At 34.3% G+C, this 17285-nt stretch overlaps 2 protein-coding genes across 6 annotated transcripts; both read left to right on the top strand.

The window, feature by feature from the left end:
- The first annotated feature begins 211 nt into the window (after nt 1-211).
- Nucleotides 212-6550, top strand: LOC136208629 (mediator of RNA polymerase II transcription subunit 19a-like). 5 transcript variants are annotated; one of them, XM_065999703.1, is made up of 6 exons: nt 212-448; nt 1065-1132; nt 3997-4286; nt 5353-5565; nt 5903-5963; nt 6084-6550. In XM_065999703.1, the coding sequence occupies exons 2-5, from the start codon at nt 1099-1101 to the stop codon at nt 5921-5923; spliced, it is 558 nt and encodes a 185-aa protein (XP_065855775.1). In that variant the 5' UTR covers nt 212-448; nt 1065-1098; the 3' UTR covers nt 5924-5963; nt 6084-6550. The 5 variants fall into 5 exon arrangements, with proteins under 5 accessions (XP_065855775.1, XP_065855773.1, XP_065855771.1 ...); XM_065999701.1 differs by having other exon boundaries at nt 214-448; nt 1071-1132; nt 5350-5565; XM_065999699.1 differs by having other exon boundaries at nt 214-465; nt 5350-5565.
- A 2903-nt stretch (nt 6551-9453) lies between these two features.
- Nucleotides 9454-11114, top strand: LOC136208272 (phospholipase A1-Igamma1, chloroplastic). Its single transcript, XM_065999079.1, has one exon. It carries the CDS (start codon nt 9521-9523, stop codon nt 11048-11050), a length of 1530 nt encoding a protein of 509 aa, XP_065855151.1. The 5' UTR covers nt 9454-9520; the 3' UTR covers nt 11051-11114.
- The last annotated feature ends 6171 nt before the right edge of the window (nt 11115-17285 follow it).

The raw sequence follows: 17285 nt of genomic DNA, 5'->3' as shown, positions 1-17285 counted from the left end.
ATTTACCCTCCAAACAAATAAGGTAATCTCAATACACTTACTTTACCTTACTTTCATTAACCTCCATCCAAACAAGCTCTAAAGTTTTTTTGATAAACGGTCAATAAATCAAAATTTTCGATCCTGGTGTCATTTCCCGTAAAACTTCCGATTTTCTGAACGAGCCCGCAGGCATAGAAAGCCCAAAAATATTCTTTTTCCTCGTGAGAAGGACGGAGGTACCGCCGGGACAGTAGCATACTGCCAAAGGCGGTACCCGACCCATATGGGCGGTACAACATTATTCGTGGGTCGATTCTGGATAAACCGAACCATTGCTCACCCACTGTCCCTTTCAATATATAAACCGCACACAATGGCGAGAAGATCGCCCGCCCTCCTGGGATCTTCCAGAAACAACACAAGCAAGATAAACGAACTATAGTTGGTAGAATCCCTACCTGTTCAGGTTATTCCCATCTCCTCGTACGTGTATGAGCTGGTTCTTGTTGTTAATTTCGTTTTCTATTTACTCGCCAAAGCTTTAACTCCCAAATTGAATGATTTGATAATGTCGTGGGTTGTAATTTTTTGTTTTGGTAAATTATGGGTTTATTTTGTTTCCTTGTTTTGGGATTATTGATAGTTAGGTTTGTATGAATTAAGAGGAACAACAGCAATGGCTTTGCTCCGATTGGGATATGATGGGCGTTAAATGGGTTTGAGCTGGGTTGAGTTTCTGGGTAATTTCTAGTTTTGGAAAGTGAGTGACGAATGGTTTATGCAACAACTGGGTGAAATATTTATACTAGCATTTTTAAGAGCTTCACTAGTTTAGCCCTTTTGGATATAATTGATGATATCCATATGTTACCCTACTTATTCTCTTCATATATTGAGCAACTAATTGCTGGTGAGTTTTTTGTTGCAAAATGGTAGTAATATACATGTTCATCAAAAATCAAGTTGCTATTTATGCACGCAGAGTATATGTTCATTATATTTCTAGTATCCTGTATAAGTGGGAAGCTATGGAATTAACAGCTTCTAACTTGGATGCCTTCACTATTTTTACTTCATGATAGATGCAGACGAGACAGCTCTCTGTTTCTTTGTGAAATGATGGATCCTGAAAGCAAGAAGTTTGGAGGGGGTAAGATGCTCTGGACTCTCATCAACCCTTCTTGGTCAGTAGAAGTTACTAAACTAAAACAAATGTGATGTTGTGACCTGTGAGCGCAATGCATGCTAAGGATGGATTGAAATAATATTCTGAAAGTGAATCTTTTATGACTCTGTTTCGAATGACATTCTGAATCCACAGAAAAGCAATATTCAGCAATATGATTTAAAGCAGGAATAGTTTTTGTTTGTTATGTGATCAATGAAATGTCTGAGCAAGTAATTGTGTCATGGATTGTGCTGACTGCTGGATATGCGAGTGAAACATATCAGATACAAAAAAAGGAAAAATAAGACATGATAATATTTAGAGGTTCGAAGTAGTTTCAATCGGAGGCAATAAAGCTGGCTTGTATTTTACGTGTGTTGGCTATTCTTTTATATTCTTGTTGACATTTATGCCAACTCTGTTGAGTTGGAAGTTACCAAAGGAGCTGAAGCCAAAGAAAAAGGTATCATGGAATGCTTATAGTGAGCATTGGAGGATCCACATACTTATATAGCCAAATAACTTTTCTGTCCATTAAATCCTTGGAAGTTAAGAGATTTTTCAATTGTTATATAAAGTTGTCTATCATATTGTTTGAACTTATTCTTTAGGATTTCAATTGTAAGGATGTGAATTGATTGAGGAAAGTTTTGTAATATCCTTTGAATTTTTAATGTTAATGCTTTTTCGTTGTTTAGAGTTAGGTTTTGGAATGTCTAATTTTGTTCGTAAAAACTCGTAGTTTCTAGAGAGATGTTAGTTCACATATGAGGTTGTAACCTTTTTTAGAAACATTTTGACATTATCAGCTAAGTACGATACAAAGGCTCGTATATGCTTACCTTAAAATCGAAAAGTATTTTCCTTTGAAGTATTGGAATATGCAACAATCTACGAATCCTTTTTGTCATTACTTATTTTCTAGTTTCTCAAGGTATATCCATTGTCTGTTAATTCTTTTAATAATTTTTTACTTTCTTATTCCAAAACTGCAATTATTTGTTCCGAGTTCTGACATTTAGGATCATGGTTTAATTCGAGCATTAAATTTACATGCACCTTCTGTTCTCTTTCTTCAATTAAAGCTTTGATTGCGCCTTGTTCATTATTACCACTGTGTATTTAAGGTAATGATTTTATCTCCGTTTTAGTGTCACACGATGTTTTAATTGCTGTTCAGGATGCAGTACCCACAACCTATTTTATTTTCTTACGAAACTTTTGTTGTATATCCATCTTGTTTTCTGATTCACTGCATATTGGAGCCTCATGTTGGGAAGTACTCATGAGGTTTATAACAGTGATACATCAATTTGAGCTTCATTAACCTTTTGATCATGAGATGATCACTTGGAAGAGCTTTGAAATGGCATTCACTCAAACATTTAAACCCTTGCTTTGAATGATTTAAAGCTTGCTTCTTAGAATTATTAATAATTGCTACAGTGTGGGAAGAGTAATTTACTTGTTTCTTTATGCAAAATATTAAGAGCTTTGGTAATTTCTAAGGCTTTAACATGCTGGATCTCTAAAGTGTGTGTAAACAGGACGTGTGGATCTATATTATGAGGAAATTTTTGCAACGAAATGAAAGAGTTCAATCAGTTCTTCAAGGAGCTGGTATAGGAAAGTTTAGACCATTGGGATTTTGCCCATGTTATGTAGAATTGGGTAGATTCTAAAACGTTAGGGTAAAAGAAGATGGAACAAGGAGGTACAATAAGGCACCGTCTAAATAATAGGTAAAAGAAAATCTGATTTGACTAGTGAAATACAAACCTTTAATCTTACTATTATAGATTTCAGGCCATTGAATAGACTATCTTTTGTTCAATCGGAAGAAGTTTAAGTATTGCATGTTCCTAGGTTAAGACTTTCTATTGCTGAGGTCTTACGAATGGTTAGAATTAGTTGTCTGTTTCATTGACTTCATCATACATTTCTGTGAATGTGATTTGAGTTTTACACATGGTGTATCCGCATAATTTTCTTTTGGGAGTTTATTTAGTACTAGAGATTGAAGGAGAAGTTGAAAGAAACCGGTGTGCAACTCTGAAAAGGTAAAAGACAATTAAGCATGAGAAGAGAAAGTTCATCTGTAAAACAGCGTATTAAAAATAGGAGCCATTTAGGTAAGCTCAATTAGTTTGGGGACCAAGACTTTGTTGACTTGAGTATCTATGTTGTTAACTTGTTAAGTGCCTATACGAGCCTCTCTCTTTCTCTCCCTCCCTGTGTGCTCGTGTATGCTTCTCTATGTGAACCTGTGACGTAGATGCTCAAAATGTGTATGCTACTCTGCGGACCTTCTTGAATGATGAATGCTAATTATACAACTATTTTTCAAATGAGCTCATTTGTAAAGCCTGTCAATGGCGTGCTGCCACCACCACTCTTCTTATGTAAGATGGTGCACAATATTACCAATGTTTCTTGTGTGTTTGTTATCTAACTGAATATCTAGATTGCTATCTATGTTTGTTGATGTGTTATGAGTAACTTTTCCCTTCAGCATATTCAAAACAGTGGCTGGTAAATTAACCTGAGAGTTATCACGCATCAAAGCTGAATGTTCCTTTTTTCACATGTATGGCTACTTTCGGCTATCAACTCACGTGATATGATTGGTTATAAATTAAACCACTTTTAATCATAAATGGATTCAAGTACACATGGAAAACAAGAGGCATGGTCTGGCTTGACATTTATAGTTTTACAAGAATGCTTGCTCTTGAATAATTGCTTATGGTGTTACTTTTTATTTCCGGATTTGGTCTTTTTATACTGAGCAGATAAACATTTTGTTGCTATATTTGTGCTTATGAGGATCCTTTTTGAATAACAAGGGCCAAGGGAGCTCTGTGGTGCTGTAGATCTCATAAATAAGTTCAAGCTTTGGCCTCATCATAATTTCTTTTGCAAGAGGTCCCTCCCGTTGTCCATATCTCAGAGCCATTATCTCCAGAATGTTGTGGGTGACAGAGAAATCAAGAAAGGAGAAGGGGTGGAACTGGATCAGCTTTCTCAGAATATCCCACTTTTGAGAGATAGAAATGCCTACATACGAGCTTTTGATATAGGTCTGCTAAGGGAAGCCTTTCAAGTGAGGGAAACCACTCAAGTTGTTCTGCCTATTGTAAGGAATTTGCCAAAAATTGTGTTCTCTTAGAAACTTTCCGAATGTTGAACTTCTCATTGGAAAATTAGATTTAAGGTTTTTTTCTTTTTCAGTAGGCTAAATTGTGCATTGAGTTTTGAAGACATGTGTTTTCATATATTAATAAATCAATATCTAGATAATGTAACTTAGGGGTGGCAAATGGGGTTGTGTTTGTGTTGTGTCGAGTCCACTTGCAGGTTGGTTTTAAAACAAATTAACACTAACATGTTATTAGGTGGACATGACATGATATAATTAAGTAAACCTAAACCCTCTAATTTTGTGTTGGGTTAGTGTTGAGCTTATGTCTAATTTGTCCACTTCACTGAGTTGACTGTGTATTTGTAAATCTGCACACATCTTTGTTTTTTCTTGGCATGTACATCTTTTTATTATTCATCTTCTGAAATGTTGAAGTACTTGATATTGTCTTTTGAATGAGATTTAGGTTCTTAAATTTTTTGAAATAAACAACATGGCCAAACAGTTAAATCATTGTCTTATTCTGTGTGGTGCTTCTACACGATAATGGATGTTCTTCTTTCATCTTTTTATAGTTGTTATAGAATCATATTTTCAAAAGCAGGAAGTTTTCATTTGTGACTCTTCTTTTTTCTTTTCTTTTTTTCCATAAAACTTAGTTTTGGATAGAAAATGAGCCTTGTATACGACTTTTGCTTTCATTCCGTAGTTGCTTTATCTCAGACTTTGACCCTTAAAAGAAGATAATCAGAATGGTGGAGAGGGCTTCCGATTTTTATTTTACTGGACATCAGAACTTATATACATGTTTATAGGTGTAGTTGGATTTACAGTTGGCATGAACTTAAACACCTGATGGGGAAATTTGCTTCCCACAGGCAGCATATCTATGTTACTTTTTAATGATTTAAACTTTGTGCATGAGTCTCGTAAGCTTTGGGTTGCAGTGATTAAAGATTTAGTTTTGATTAGTAATTTTATGTGGGTAGGCTTACAAAACTAAATTTTCATTCTCACCCTGGATGCTGCTTCTGGTTGTTCCTTTGGTTTGTTGTAGCAGGCCGAAAAAGGGTTTCCTACTGCATCAATGAGATCAAGGAGGAAGTCGAGAAAAGATAAAGAGAAGAAGCACAAGATACTAAAAAATGAGAAAATGGACAACGATCATACAAAGGTCAAACTTTGCGACAAGGATGGAAGCAATGAGAAATATAAAAAAAGAAGTGGATTGGCACCTGGTCCTCCTGAGAACTTGAAGAAGCAGCCTGACAAGGTTTTAACATGAATTCTATTTCATATTTTAGACAATTGCAAGTTTACTATGGTTATGCCCTTCATTTAATTAAACTAGCATGCCTTTGCAAGGTCAATATTTTGTTGGTGGATGACTTTAATCGACACATTTCCTTTAGCCTTATATTATGCATGGTACGGTGTAAAAGTAGCAGCGCAGTTAAACTGGAGAGTTACAGCAGTTTTATGTTATTTCTTTTAACCCCAAATTACCTTTACCATTGATGTTACAATTCCTTAATACAGACTTAGATTAAGAAACATTTATTATAATGGCCCTTACATTGTTCTCTTGTGGTTGTTGTTTATTCATCTAGAGGAGACGGTACAACGGATAAACGTCATTCAGGTTCAGGCAATCCAACATGAGAAAACCCGGTAAGCATTTTCTATAAAAGCGTATCTTTTTATTTGTATGGAACTGTCAATGTCTTAGGCGAGGCGAGTTCATTGTATTTAGCATTAATGTGTCACTTTGATTGATTGATTGTTTATTAGGATTATTTCCAAATTGAACTCAAGATTATTAAATCAGTCAGGCGGCATGCTAATTGCTGGTGCCTCAGGTCTCTTATTATAAGTGCTGTGCTGGTGCCTTGGACGGAAGTAAGACTCATAACTCTTCTACAAGGGAAAAAGTTTAAAGGTTGTACGTAAGAGAAGAAATCAATCCTAATCTTAGTAAATTTGCACATTTCTTTAGATAAAGATTAAAAACTCCGTTTTTTTTTCGGTTTCTTAGAAGATGGAGTGTGAATGAAATCTGTGTTTGTGTTTGAATTGAAATTGAGATACTGATATAAGTTCTTTCCTTTGGAATCAGAAAGAATTCGGAAGAGTTCAACAATAAGGTTTTTCAAAAAGGACTATTTGTCCCTCTGTTAAGACCATAACCATATTCGAGAAGGTTTAAATGTCCATGCAATAATGTGTTCTCTTGCTAATAACAATTATAGTTACTTGTCTCCATGTGTTACATAATTATTATTATTTTTTTTAATAATATCGGGTTTTCAGTGCGTGCTTTTGGAGTGCTAACCTAGTTGGGATTCCAGGATCATTGCTACTGTATCGTCCCAGCTTCTATAAAAAAAAAAGTTACTTGATTAAGAAGTTTCTTTTGACATTTCAATGTTATTGATTTTCGGGTTAAAAAAGTATCGAAATTTTAGAAATTGGACATGTTTGTTCGTCAAAATTGTGGAATTATGGTTCGCTTTGACCCACCTTGTTATATATCTATAATGGAATGAATGTTTCAATTTTTAATATTTTATAATTGAACGTAAGTATACATTATTGTTGTATGATTTTGTTTTATCAGATCTGATCTTTAAAATTGCCAAAACTACTACAGTATTGTATATTATCTTAAAAAAGTAGGTCACCCGAGTATATTAAACTAATCTTCAAAAAATACACTTGCTTTGCTGAATAAATAATAATTTAAGTATGCTCAAATCTATTATAATATAAATTAAGAGTGAGAGTCCAAGTGGTTATTCGATTCCTATCTTTTGGTAGGTTAATCCGAATAATTGATTTTAAAAAAAGGTCATTTAGGTTAATCCACGTGCATCGAAATGTTGAGGTTGATAATTTGCAATGCAGTTCCATATCAGCTCTTGAGTAAACTACATAACTCACCTCAAACCCTAATCATTCATTTGCTACATATTCAGTGTCTGTTTTATATTATTTTTCACAACTGTTTTTTTTGTCTTTCAATACTAAACATGAAATATAAAGTGTTTGGTAAAATTCCGAAACAACTGTTCTTTACAGAAAAAACAACTAGTATCTATTAAATGTCAATAACAGCAAACAGAAACAGACCCTGATAGTCTTTAACGAGAATGTTAAAGAATTATTATATATATATTTTTTAAAAAATTGGGAGGAAGATATATTTGATAATATATTAAGATTTATTGGATGATATAAGTTACTTTTTAACTACTAAATTATTAAGTATTGGTAGAGGCTGTTCAACTATTAAATTAAATATTACTACTAACTTTAAAAAATGCATGGATAAAAAGTAGTAGATACTATATTCTTAAAAAAATTAAACAAAATTAATAATTTTTTTTTGTATAAAATAAATTAATTATACTGGTAATATAATTTAATAATAAGAAAAAGTATTGTCTATAATTAGTAGTCCTAGAAGTTTCCTCCCTCTTACTGGTTACCTTCTTCCAAGCAAGCCTAAAAATACATAGACTTTGAAGAGTCATGGTTTCTTCTTCTTGGAATAGTACTATAATTCCAATTTCCCGCATACCTTTCTAATAATGGACTGTTCCTAAAAGAAAGGAAAAGACAAGATCAACTTTTATTATCTATATTGCCGGTAGACCTATCCACGGGCCTGGGTACCCGCCCGCCCCACCCAGGCCCGTGTCCTTTGGGCCGGGGTTGGACAATGAAATTTACTTTTAGGCCCAGTCCGGCGCAGGCCCGCTAAAGCCCGCCTATTTTTTGGGCGGACTTGGGCCATATGAAAATATCACGGGCCGAGAATATTAATTAAAAAATTTATATATTTATAATTAAATATTTATTTTAAGTATAAATTTGATTTTTTACAATTAAAAATTAATAATATTTTTTTAGGTGGGCTTATATGGGTTGGGCTTGGGATTTGATTTTTAAGCCCGAACTCAGCCCGACCCGAGCCCGCCTAAATTAATACTGGGCTGGGTTGGGCTTGGGACGAGCACTTTTACATAAAAGCCCGCCAGGCCCGGCCCGAACCCGGCCCAGCCCGACCCATGGACAGGTCTAATTGCGGGAAACTCCACTTTAATATTGTTTTTGCGTTTTTTTATCCATTTACAATTTTTTCCTAACTATATTTTATTTATTTACTTCTAAACCGAGGAATAATGATAATTAATAGAGATAATGAAACGATATTCCTTCTAAAAAAGAATTAATAACGAACAATTAATACATAATTAATGTAAGATTAATGACAATTATATGTAAAATTAATACAGAGTTAATGATAATTGATAACAATTAAATTCAATTAAAAGAGAGTTGTAAAAAAGTACAGAGGCAGACACAGGGAGGGGATGGGGCTTTCCGGCTGCCGTAACCACCATGACCACGAGTAGTTTTGGTCCTTTCATGTCCACAAAATTTGAGGTCGTGGTGGTTCCGGGCCACTGTTTTCAAAAAATTTAGATCGAGTGTTGAATTATTACCCCAAAATTGGTCCAAGTTCGGTTAGATCCTCCTTCCTAAATCTAAAATTCTATTTTTTTTAAGCCTGTTAGGCCATCCTTAAAACCAAAATTCTAAATTGTTTGGTCTGCTAAATCCTTCTTAAATCTAAATTTCTAAATTTTTTTGACCTATTATTAGACCTTTCCTAAAACAGATTTTTTCTATTAAACATTTTTTTACATGTTAAGAATCTTAAACACAATGTAGCTTAATTTTGAAAAGCTTTATATTGTTATTTAAAAATTAGTTCTTGACCATTTAGATTATAACATGTATATAAATAAAAAAAATTTGAACAAATTAAATTTAGTAAATTTTATTTTACACATCTGTGTAAATTCTACTCCAACTTAATAATCATGCATTCACCACTGAAATATATACCCAGCTAAAATATGTTACAAGTAAATTAACTACCATTCCTACCTTAGATTTTAAATTTGGTCAAATATAGTTACAACGAGTCTACTCTGAGCTGCTATTATATATCAACTATTCTTCTCCAAGACCGAGTCTTTTATTTGTTTATTTAACTTGTAGAGTTCTGCAATCAATTACTTTCCAAGAAAGAACACCACTTTTGGAATAAGAATTATTCAAGATTGCATCAATATATATAATCACAAACCCCTCTCCTGATTTCATAATTAATTCATTCCCTCTTGCATAATACTCATTTTCAAATCATTAATCCAGAAATGGAGATGTCCCCATATAGACCAGTCACAGCCACACCAAGATTCAGAAAGGCCACAAAGGTTTTGAAAAAGAAGCTTCAGACCAGATGGCAAGCTATCAGGAAGAAATGTCGTCTTCTTTTCAGAAGAACCTCACGCCTTTCCACAATCAAAATCCATCATCAACAGCTCCAAAACAATAGCAAAAATGGCTGCCAACCTCACAGAACATTAGGCCATCTTCTTCTTCCTCGAACCGCTTCTTCTTTCATTGATCAAGGAGATAAAATGACTCCAACTTTCTCTCTTAAAGAAGATATCTCATCCATGTGGCAACAAATCCATGGTTCTACAAACTGGGACACCCTCCTTGACCCTCTTCATCCTTGGGTTCGCCAAGAAATCCTCAAGTATGGAGAATTTGTTCAAGCAACTTATGATGCCTTCGATTTTGATCCTCTATCTGAGTATTGTGGAAGTTGCAGGTACAACAAGATGAAGCTTTTCGACGAATTAGGCCTAACAAGGCACGGTTACGAGGTTAAGAGATACATTTATGCAATGTCACATGTTGATGTCCCTGAATGGCTAGCTAAATCATATGATTCATGGAGCAAAGACTCTAATTGGATGGGATATGTTGCTGTTAGTAACAACGAGGAGTCCAAAAGGATTGGCCGGAGAGACATTGTGGTGGCGTGGCGGGGGACGGTGGCTCCAACCGAGTGGTATAACGACCTTAGAACAAAGCTAGAGCTTGTTGATGACAATGGAGATGAAGATGATCAAAATGACATTAAGGTTCAACAAGGATTCCTTAGCATATACAAGTCAAAAGGAGAGTTCACTAGGTATAACAAGTCAAGTGCTTCTGAACAAGTTATGCAAGAAGTGAAAAAGCTAGTGAAAATCTACACAGAAAATGGAGAAGAAGTTAGCTTGACAATCACAGGCCATAGTTTAGGAGGTGCATTAGCATTACTCAATGCATATGAAGCAGCAACTTCAATTCCTGGCCTATTCATAAGTGTGATATCTTTTGGTGCTCCGAGAGTAGGGAATTTATCATTTAGGAAGAAACTCAATGAGCTACGAATCAACACTCTCCGTGTGGTGATCAAGCAGGATATAGTCCCAAAAGTGCCTGGGATCATACTGAACAATATACTGAATAAGGTGAGCAGAATGACATCTAGATTGAACTGGGTTTATAGGCATGTGGGAACTAAGTTGAAGCTTGATATTTCAACCTCTCCTTACTTGAGAAAAGATGCAGACGTCTCAGGGTGTCATAATTTGGAGGTGTATCTGCATTTGGTAGATGGATATTTGGGGAAGAAAATGAATTTTAGATGGAATGCTAGAAGAGATTTGGCTCTAGTAAATAAGGGTAGTAATATGTTGGTAGAGAAGTTAAGAATACCAGAATGTTGGTATGAAATGCCACATAAAGGTCTAGTTTTGAACAAATATGGAAGATGGGTTAAGCCTAGTAGACAACCTGAAGATGTTCCTTCTCCATCTACTTCTCAATTGTCTTCCCATAATTGATTCTTTCTACTGTTTTTGTTCAAACTGTAAAGAGTCATATATATATATTAATCTGTTAATGATTTGTTTTTGTTTTCTTTAATCAACAAGCTGCTTATTTGCTCATCTCAGATCTCAATTTTGAATCTTGTACATGAAACTGTAGTTGGTACAGAGCTTTTTAATTGAATGAGTGATTTAAAAAAGTTCAACTTGGAGAAATATTGAGCTTAACATATGATCATCCATGAAGCAACTAGGAGGATTAAAACAACTAAAGAATGATGCCACTCTAACCTATATTTATCACAAGTGGAAATACTCAACTTATAAGGAATGAAGTTTCAAAAACCCATAATGAGATTTGAATCCCAAAAGAGTTAATGAATTAGGGTTGTACAAACAATAACCTCTGTTAAACAGTGATGACGGAGTTAGAAATTTATATATGGAAGGGTTAATTTTAGTCCTATGGCTGGTGTCGGAATTAGATTTATAGAGTTGAGAAAAAAAGTTTAAGGTCAAGTCCGTTAAGATTGGACAAAAAAATAGTTGGCTTCCAACACTCTAAAATACGACAAAATAAACTAAAATTAGAAAGCTATTAAGTACTGAATCGATATTATTCAAGGATGGATTGGCGGTTGGAGGGCCTTGAGCCCTAGGCTGGCTCCGTTACTGCCTATAAATTAAAGTTGTAAAGATAAAAAATTCTATCTTAATCAATCAAGAAATAAAATTGATTGCCAAGTTGAAATGACCCTAAAAAGATACCAAAACAAAAGTGTGAAAATACTTATAATGTTTAAAATGGTGTAATTTTAGGGGTCAATATATCACTTTAAATAAATTCAAGTGGCTAATAGGTTATTTTAAGCAAATTGAGAGTACTAACGAGATACCATATAAGCTCAATGGGTCAATAAAGCTTTTTATACAAGTTCAGAGGGTTTTGATGTATTAAGCCAATTTTTTACATACAAATGTCATTTTTTAAGCCCTGAATCCATTGACTATGACAAGTTGAGGGACATTTTATCTCTCAATTCCTAATTATCGAAATTTTAATTCAAAATTCTTCATTATATTCTCTAATTTGTTGTAACAATTTTAAAAGAAGACTTCTGCTATTATTTGGAACACTTACCATGAGTGTAAATTTAAATATTAAAAAATACATTTTTATAGATTTAATATTTAAAATATATAAAAGTATTTTTTAATTTTGATATCTAGGTATTGAAAAGCAAAATGCTCATCAACTTGTCACAGTAAATGGATTGAGTTTTATTGATTTTTTTTGACGAGTGAAATTAAATCCTTTTTATTAAGGTTATAAAAATGATGAAAAAAATGGCATATCATACACTGCTTTGCTTAATGAGGCTTTAAATTGATGTTTAAGCACGAAAATGAATAAACTATGAATTGTGGTTAACATATATATTAAAAATATTAGATAGTTGAAAGTGTCAGATATTAATATAAGATCTATGATTGAGCTTTAACTATCAACTTGAGCTTTTAGTTCAATTGATTACATGACATGGTATCAGAGCAAAGTACCTTTTGGGAAACAAGAGAGAAAGAGATGTCGAGATGCGTTTTAATATTTAAAGTAATAGTTTTTAAGTGTAAAAATAAAATTCAGATATTAAAATGTAAATATAAGAAAATGGAAGTACTAAAAATAAATTATACTTTTTGGAGTAAGGTCATGTTCTTTGTCACTTAATTTCAGTATCAGTAATTTCAGTTCAGTTCAGTAATTTATTATTATTTATTATAATTATAATTATTTATTATTAGAACCATTATAATTTTTTTATTATAATTATTTCTATTTTTAAAGTCTAATAATATAAGTTTAGTTTAGTTCAATTTACTTAATTTCAGTCAAAAATAACAGGGTCTAATTTGATTTTAAGTTAAAAACAACAAAATTTTAAACTGAATTGATATCCAATGACAGAATGAATCCATGCTAACTTAAAGGTTGAATTTTATCTTTGTTAAAAAAATCTCAAATATGAGGGTAATTACTAATTAGTATGTGTGTGGTCACAAATATAAAAAAGGTCACAAAAATTTAAACTGTCTCAATAAAATCAATTAAGTTTGTTTTTATTCCAATAAAGTCATTTCAGATGTTTTTCGATCATTTTTTTAGGCAAAACCATCCTGAGGCCCCTGATCTTTCAATGTTTGGTGCATTAAGCCCTTGATCTTTCATTTAGACATTTGAGCCCCTGATCTTTCACTGTTTGGTGCATTAAGCTATCAATCTTTCATTTAGACACATTGAGCCCATGATCTTTCATATATGGGTGTATTAGACCCTTCCATAAATCAATTAATATATAAGTGTATTAAGGTAACGTTTGGTTAGGTTTATATAACCGCAATATTTAATATTTTCTCTGGACACTGCATCATTTTAGAGCTTTTCACGAAAATTAGTTACTTGTTATTGACAAAATTATCATTCTTATTTCCACAAAATGTGTTTCCTTTTTAACATTATTTTTATTTTTAGAACATAATTATCGAAAAATAAGGTTTTGTTGCGTTCAATAAATTTTTTATTTAAATTATTTTTATTAATTTATTTAATACATTTTTTATTTTATAATTTATTTGTTGGGTAATTTAAAACATGTTGTAGACACCGAGTCGGAGGACCTGTGACGAAAACCTGAAAACAAGACGGTTGAAGCGATTGATTCCGGAAGTTTTGAAAAATAAAAAATATATGAAGAATGATAAGTACATAATAAGGAAGAAAGAGTTATGGCGGGTCGCTGTTGCCAATGGGGTGGCTCGCGAATGCTTAGCGGCATGGTGCGAGCGCTTAGCGGCATCCGACGCGCGGTCGACGACAGTCGGACGCCCGCTCGACGGTGCGGGGCGCGCGCTCGACGTCCGTCGGATGCACGCATCCAACCACAAGTGGCGCGCGCTCGACGTCCGAGCGATGCACGGGTCCGGTAGCGCGGAGCGCGCTCTCGTCGGCCACGGGACGTGTGCGTCCGGCAGCGCGGAACGCGCGTTCGAAGGCCGCGACGCGTGGGCGCCCGACGGCACGGAACGCACGCTCGACGGCCGCAGGGCGTGCGCGCCCGACGACGCGAGACGTGCCCCGGCGGCCGTTGGGCGAGCACCCACCGACGTCGGGCGAACGCCCAACGGCGGTTGGGCGCGCACGCCCAACCTTGCGTTGGGCGATCGCCCAACAATTGTTGGGCGATAGCCCAACGTGAGGTTGGGCGGCCGCCCAACATGCCTTGGGCGGCCGCCCAACCCCCTTGGGCGACGCCCGATTCTTTTCGGGCGTCGCCCATTCCGCCGGGGATCCGTTTGCCTATAAAAGGCACGGATCCCCATGCATTTGGGTGGAGGGGGATTCTTTGGAGCTTTCTCACTCTAAACATTTTTAGAGAGAGAAAGTCAATTTTTTGGAGAAAATATTTTTTTCCCCAAAAAAATCCAAATTTTCCCAAAGTTAAATTTTTACTAAAAAAACACAAAAAACCGGAAAATCACGACTCGTGGAATCAATCGGCTTCGACTGTCAGATACCGAACTTGAGGTATTATCCGAGGACTAGACTCGTTTTATTTTATTTAAGTTATTTCTTTTCCTTTATTTATTTTTATGTTATAATTTTATTTATTTTGTCATTTATTTATTTATCACGTTTTATTTAATTTTTCGTATTTATTTAATTCCCGTCTCTTGTTAGATAAACGTTCGGTTTTGTTTTGAAGTAAAAAACCTCGTTTTGATATCCCAATACGGACCGTGATCCGATTAAAAGGTAGTTCGGGTATTGAAAACGTTGTAATTATACGTTTTAACTAAAGAAATTTCCAAATAATGTTTTAAAATAAAAACGTCGTTTTAAGAACTTCCGTTATTGACTATGATCCATTTTTGGTAGTTCGGAAATCCAAAACGATTGAATTAGACTTAATTTAAAGCTTTTGAATAAATCTGGAAATAATTGAAGTGCTGCTGTAATTTTCCGTTTTCTGTCGCTAAAGGCTGTTTACCGACGGAATTTCCGTCGGTAAAGCTGCTGAAATGTAAAAAATGCTGTTTTGGTCCCTCTTTCTCAACTTTTAAGCTTTCAATCCTTTGTACATATATGTATATTTATGTAATAAATATTTTCAAATTATTTTTGGATAATTGGTGCATATAGTTATTTAGAATATTTATATATCATTTTTAATTTAATCTAATATAAGTATATGTATATATATATTTTCTTTTTTATTCATTTAAGTGATAATGGGTTTTATTTTAGAATGTTATTTACTTGGGTGTTTTGAAAGTAATTAATTTGTAGATATTTTGTGGATAAATGGGTATTATTTTGATATTTAAACTACATTATGTATGTATATATATAGTTTTGGACTATTTGGGCTATATTAGTTATTATTAGATAAAACTATTTTGGGGACAAATAATATTTTCTTATTTAGAGGTTTTATTTATTATTTTCACATATTTAAAGTAAACATGTATTATACTTAATATTTTCATTATTATTCCTTATATATGTATTATATAGTATCTTTTCACTTATCCTTATTTCATGTTTCCTTTTTTGGCTAAAATGTATATATATACCTATATTATTTTCTTTATTCTTTGGACATTTATGGGTCCATGTTTCCAATGAGCTTTATTTGGGAGTGAATTTTGATTTAATATGTTTATTGTTGTAATTATGACAAGTAAAGAGTCCATTGAGTGAAAAGGGGAAAATAAATCACAAAAAGAGTTTTCAATTTAATTATTTAAACTAATGGATTTTTAGAGGTTCCTAATGTAAATAAATAGTGTTTTCTTGACATTTCAAATCGTTTCTTAAAACACCACGTTTTAAAACCTTAGTCCGTTCCAACGATGGATTAAGCGAACCTTATAATTAAAATCGTTTTCATTGTGAATAATAGAGTTTTTGAATTGTTTTCTTAAATGATTTATATAAAATAAATTGACTTATATGCTTAACCACGTTTTCTTATTAAAGGTTTTTACCTTAACGTTTTCAAACACTCGAGTCGTTCCAATGGCGATTCGGGTGAACTTCATCAAACGAGGTTTTAGAAACGTACCTAAATCGTTCCAACGGCGATTAAGGTGCGAACCATGTGAATGAACTCGTTTTGGGGGAAATGAGTTAGTATAGAATTAACACGCAACACGAAATGTAAATCACGTTGTAAACAAATCAATTCTTCCTTCTTCCCCTCTCTTTTATATGTATATTGAACTGATGTAAATGGGTGATTCTTTACTAAAGTGGCTTTTCAATAATATATGCTCAAAACGGTTTCCAAAATGAGAAAGAAAAGGTTTCAAATGAATTTTAAACTTAAAGAAGTATACGATTAGTCCGTTATCGCCTAACATGCTGAGTAGGAGGCCGGTGGTTCATAACCGGGCGATGTCGGGGTGCCTAGTAGCCTTTCTCCGGAAAGGAGCTAGCCTTCTCGGCTCGTACCTAAGTTTCCCGAACCCACACCGGTCTCCCGCAAGGGATCGGTGTTCATTTTCCCATTCGTGGGTGGCGACTCTTCCATATCTCCGAGCTCCGGTCCTGCCGAGCAGCTTGATTCCACGATTGGTTGCTTTCGGCGCCAATCACCGCTTACGTCGCCATGAGGTGTCCACCCCCCGGTCCGCCCGGGAGATTAGGCCGCGGCACCTCGTCTAACACATGTCCATAGTAGACATTTTAAATATTAACAGCAACAATTCAATATAATATTACCAAACACTAATAATTAAACAGCTAATAACAAACAACCAACAACAACAAACAGCTTACTACAACCGCAAACAACTAACATCAACAACAACATCTATTATTTAAGAGTTGAATCAAACATGCCCTTAATACACTTGATTTACAGAAGGGTCTAATACACTCATATATGAAAGATCAAGGGCTCAATGTGTCTAAATGAAAGATCGAGGGCTTAATGCACTAAACAATGAAAGATCAGGGACTCAATGTATCTAAATGAAAGATCGAGGGCTTAATGCACTAAATAATGAAAGATCAAGGGCCTCAGAATGCTTTTTGCCTTTTTTTATACCGAAATTGATAGCGTGACATAATCACATGTCTCAATGCCATGTGACATAATACAAAATTTAACCACAAATCAACCTAAGTATATAAAGATTGTCAATTAAAATTTTAACGATAAATTAATCCACGTGACGCATCGATTGT

The sequence above is a fragment of the Euphorbia lathyris genome, chromosome 10 (genome assembly GCF_963576675.1).
Source record: "Euphorbia lathyris chromosome 10, ddEupLath1.1, whole genome shotgun sequence".
NCBI lineage: Eukaryota > Viridiplantae > Streptophyta > Magnoliopsida > Malpighiales > Euphorbiaceae > Euphorbia > Euphorbia lathyris.
Note: the sequence above shows the minus strand (reverse complement) of the source record. Positions and strands in the feature narration are given on the sequence as shown.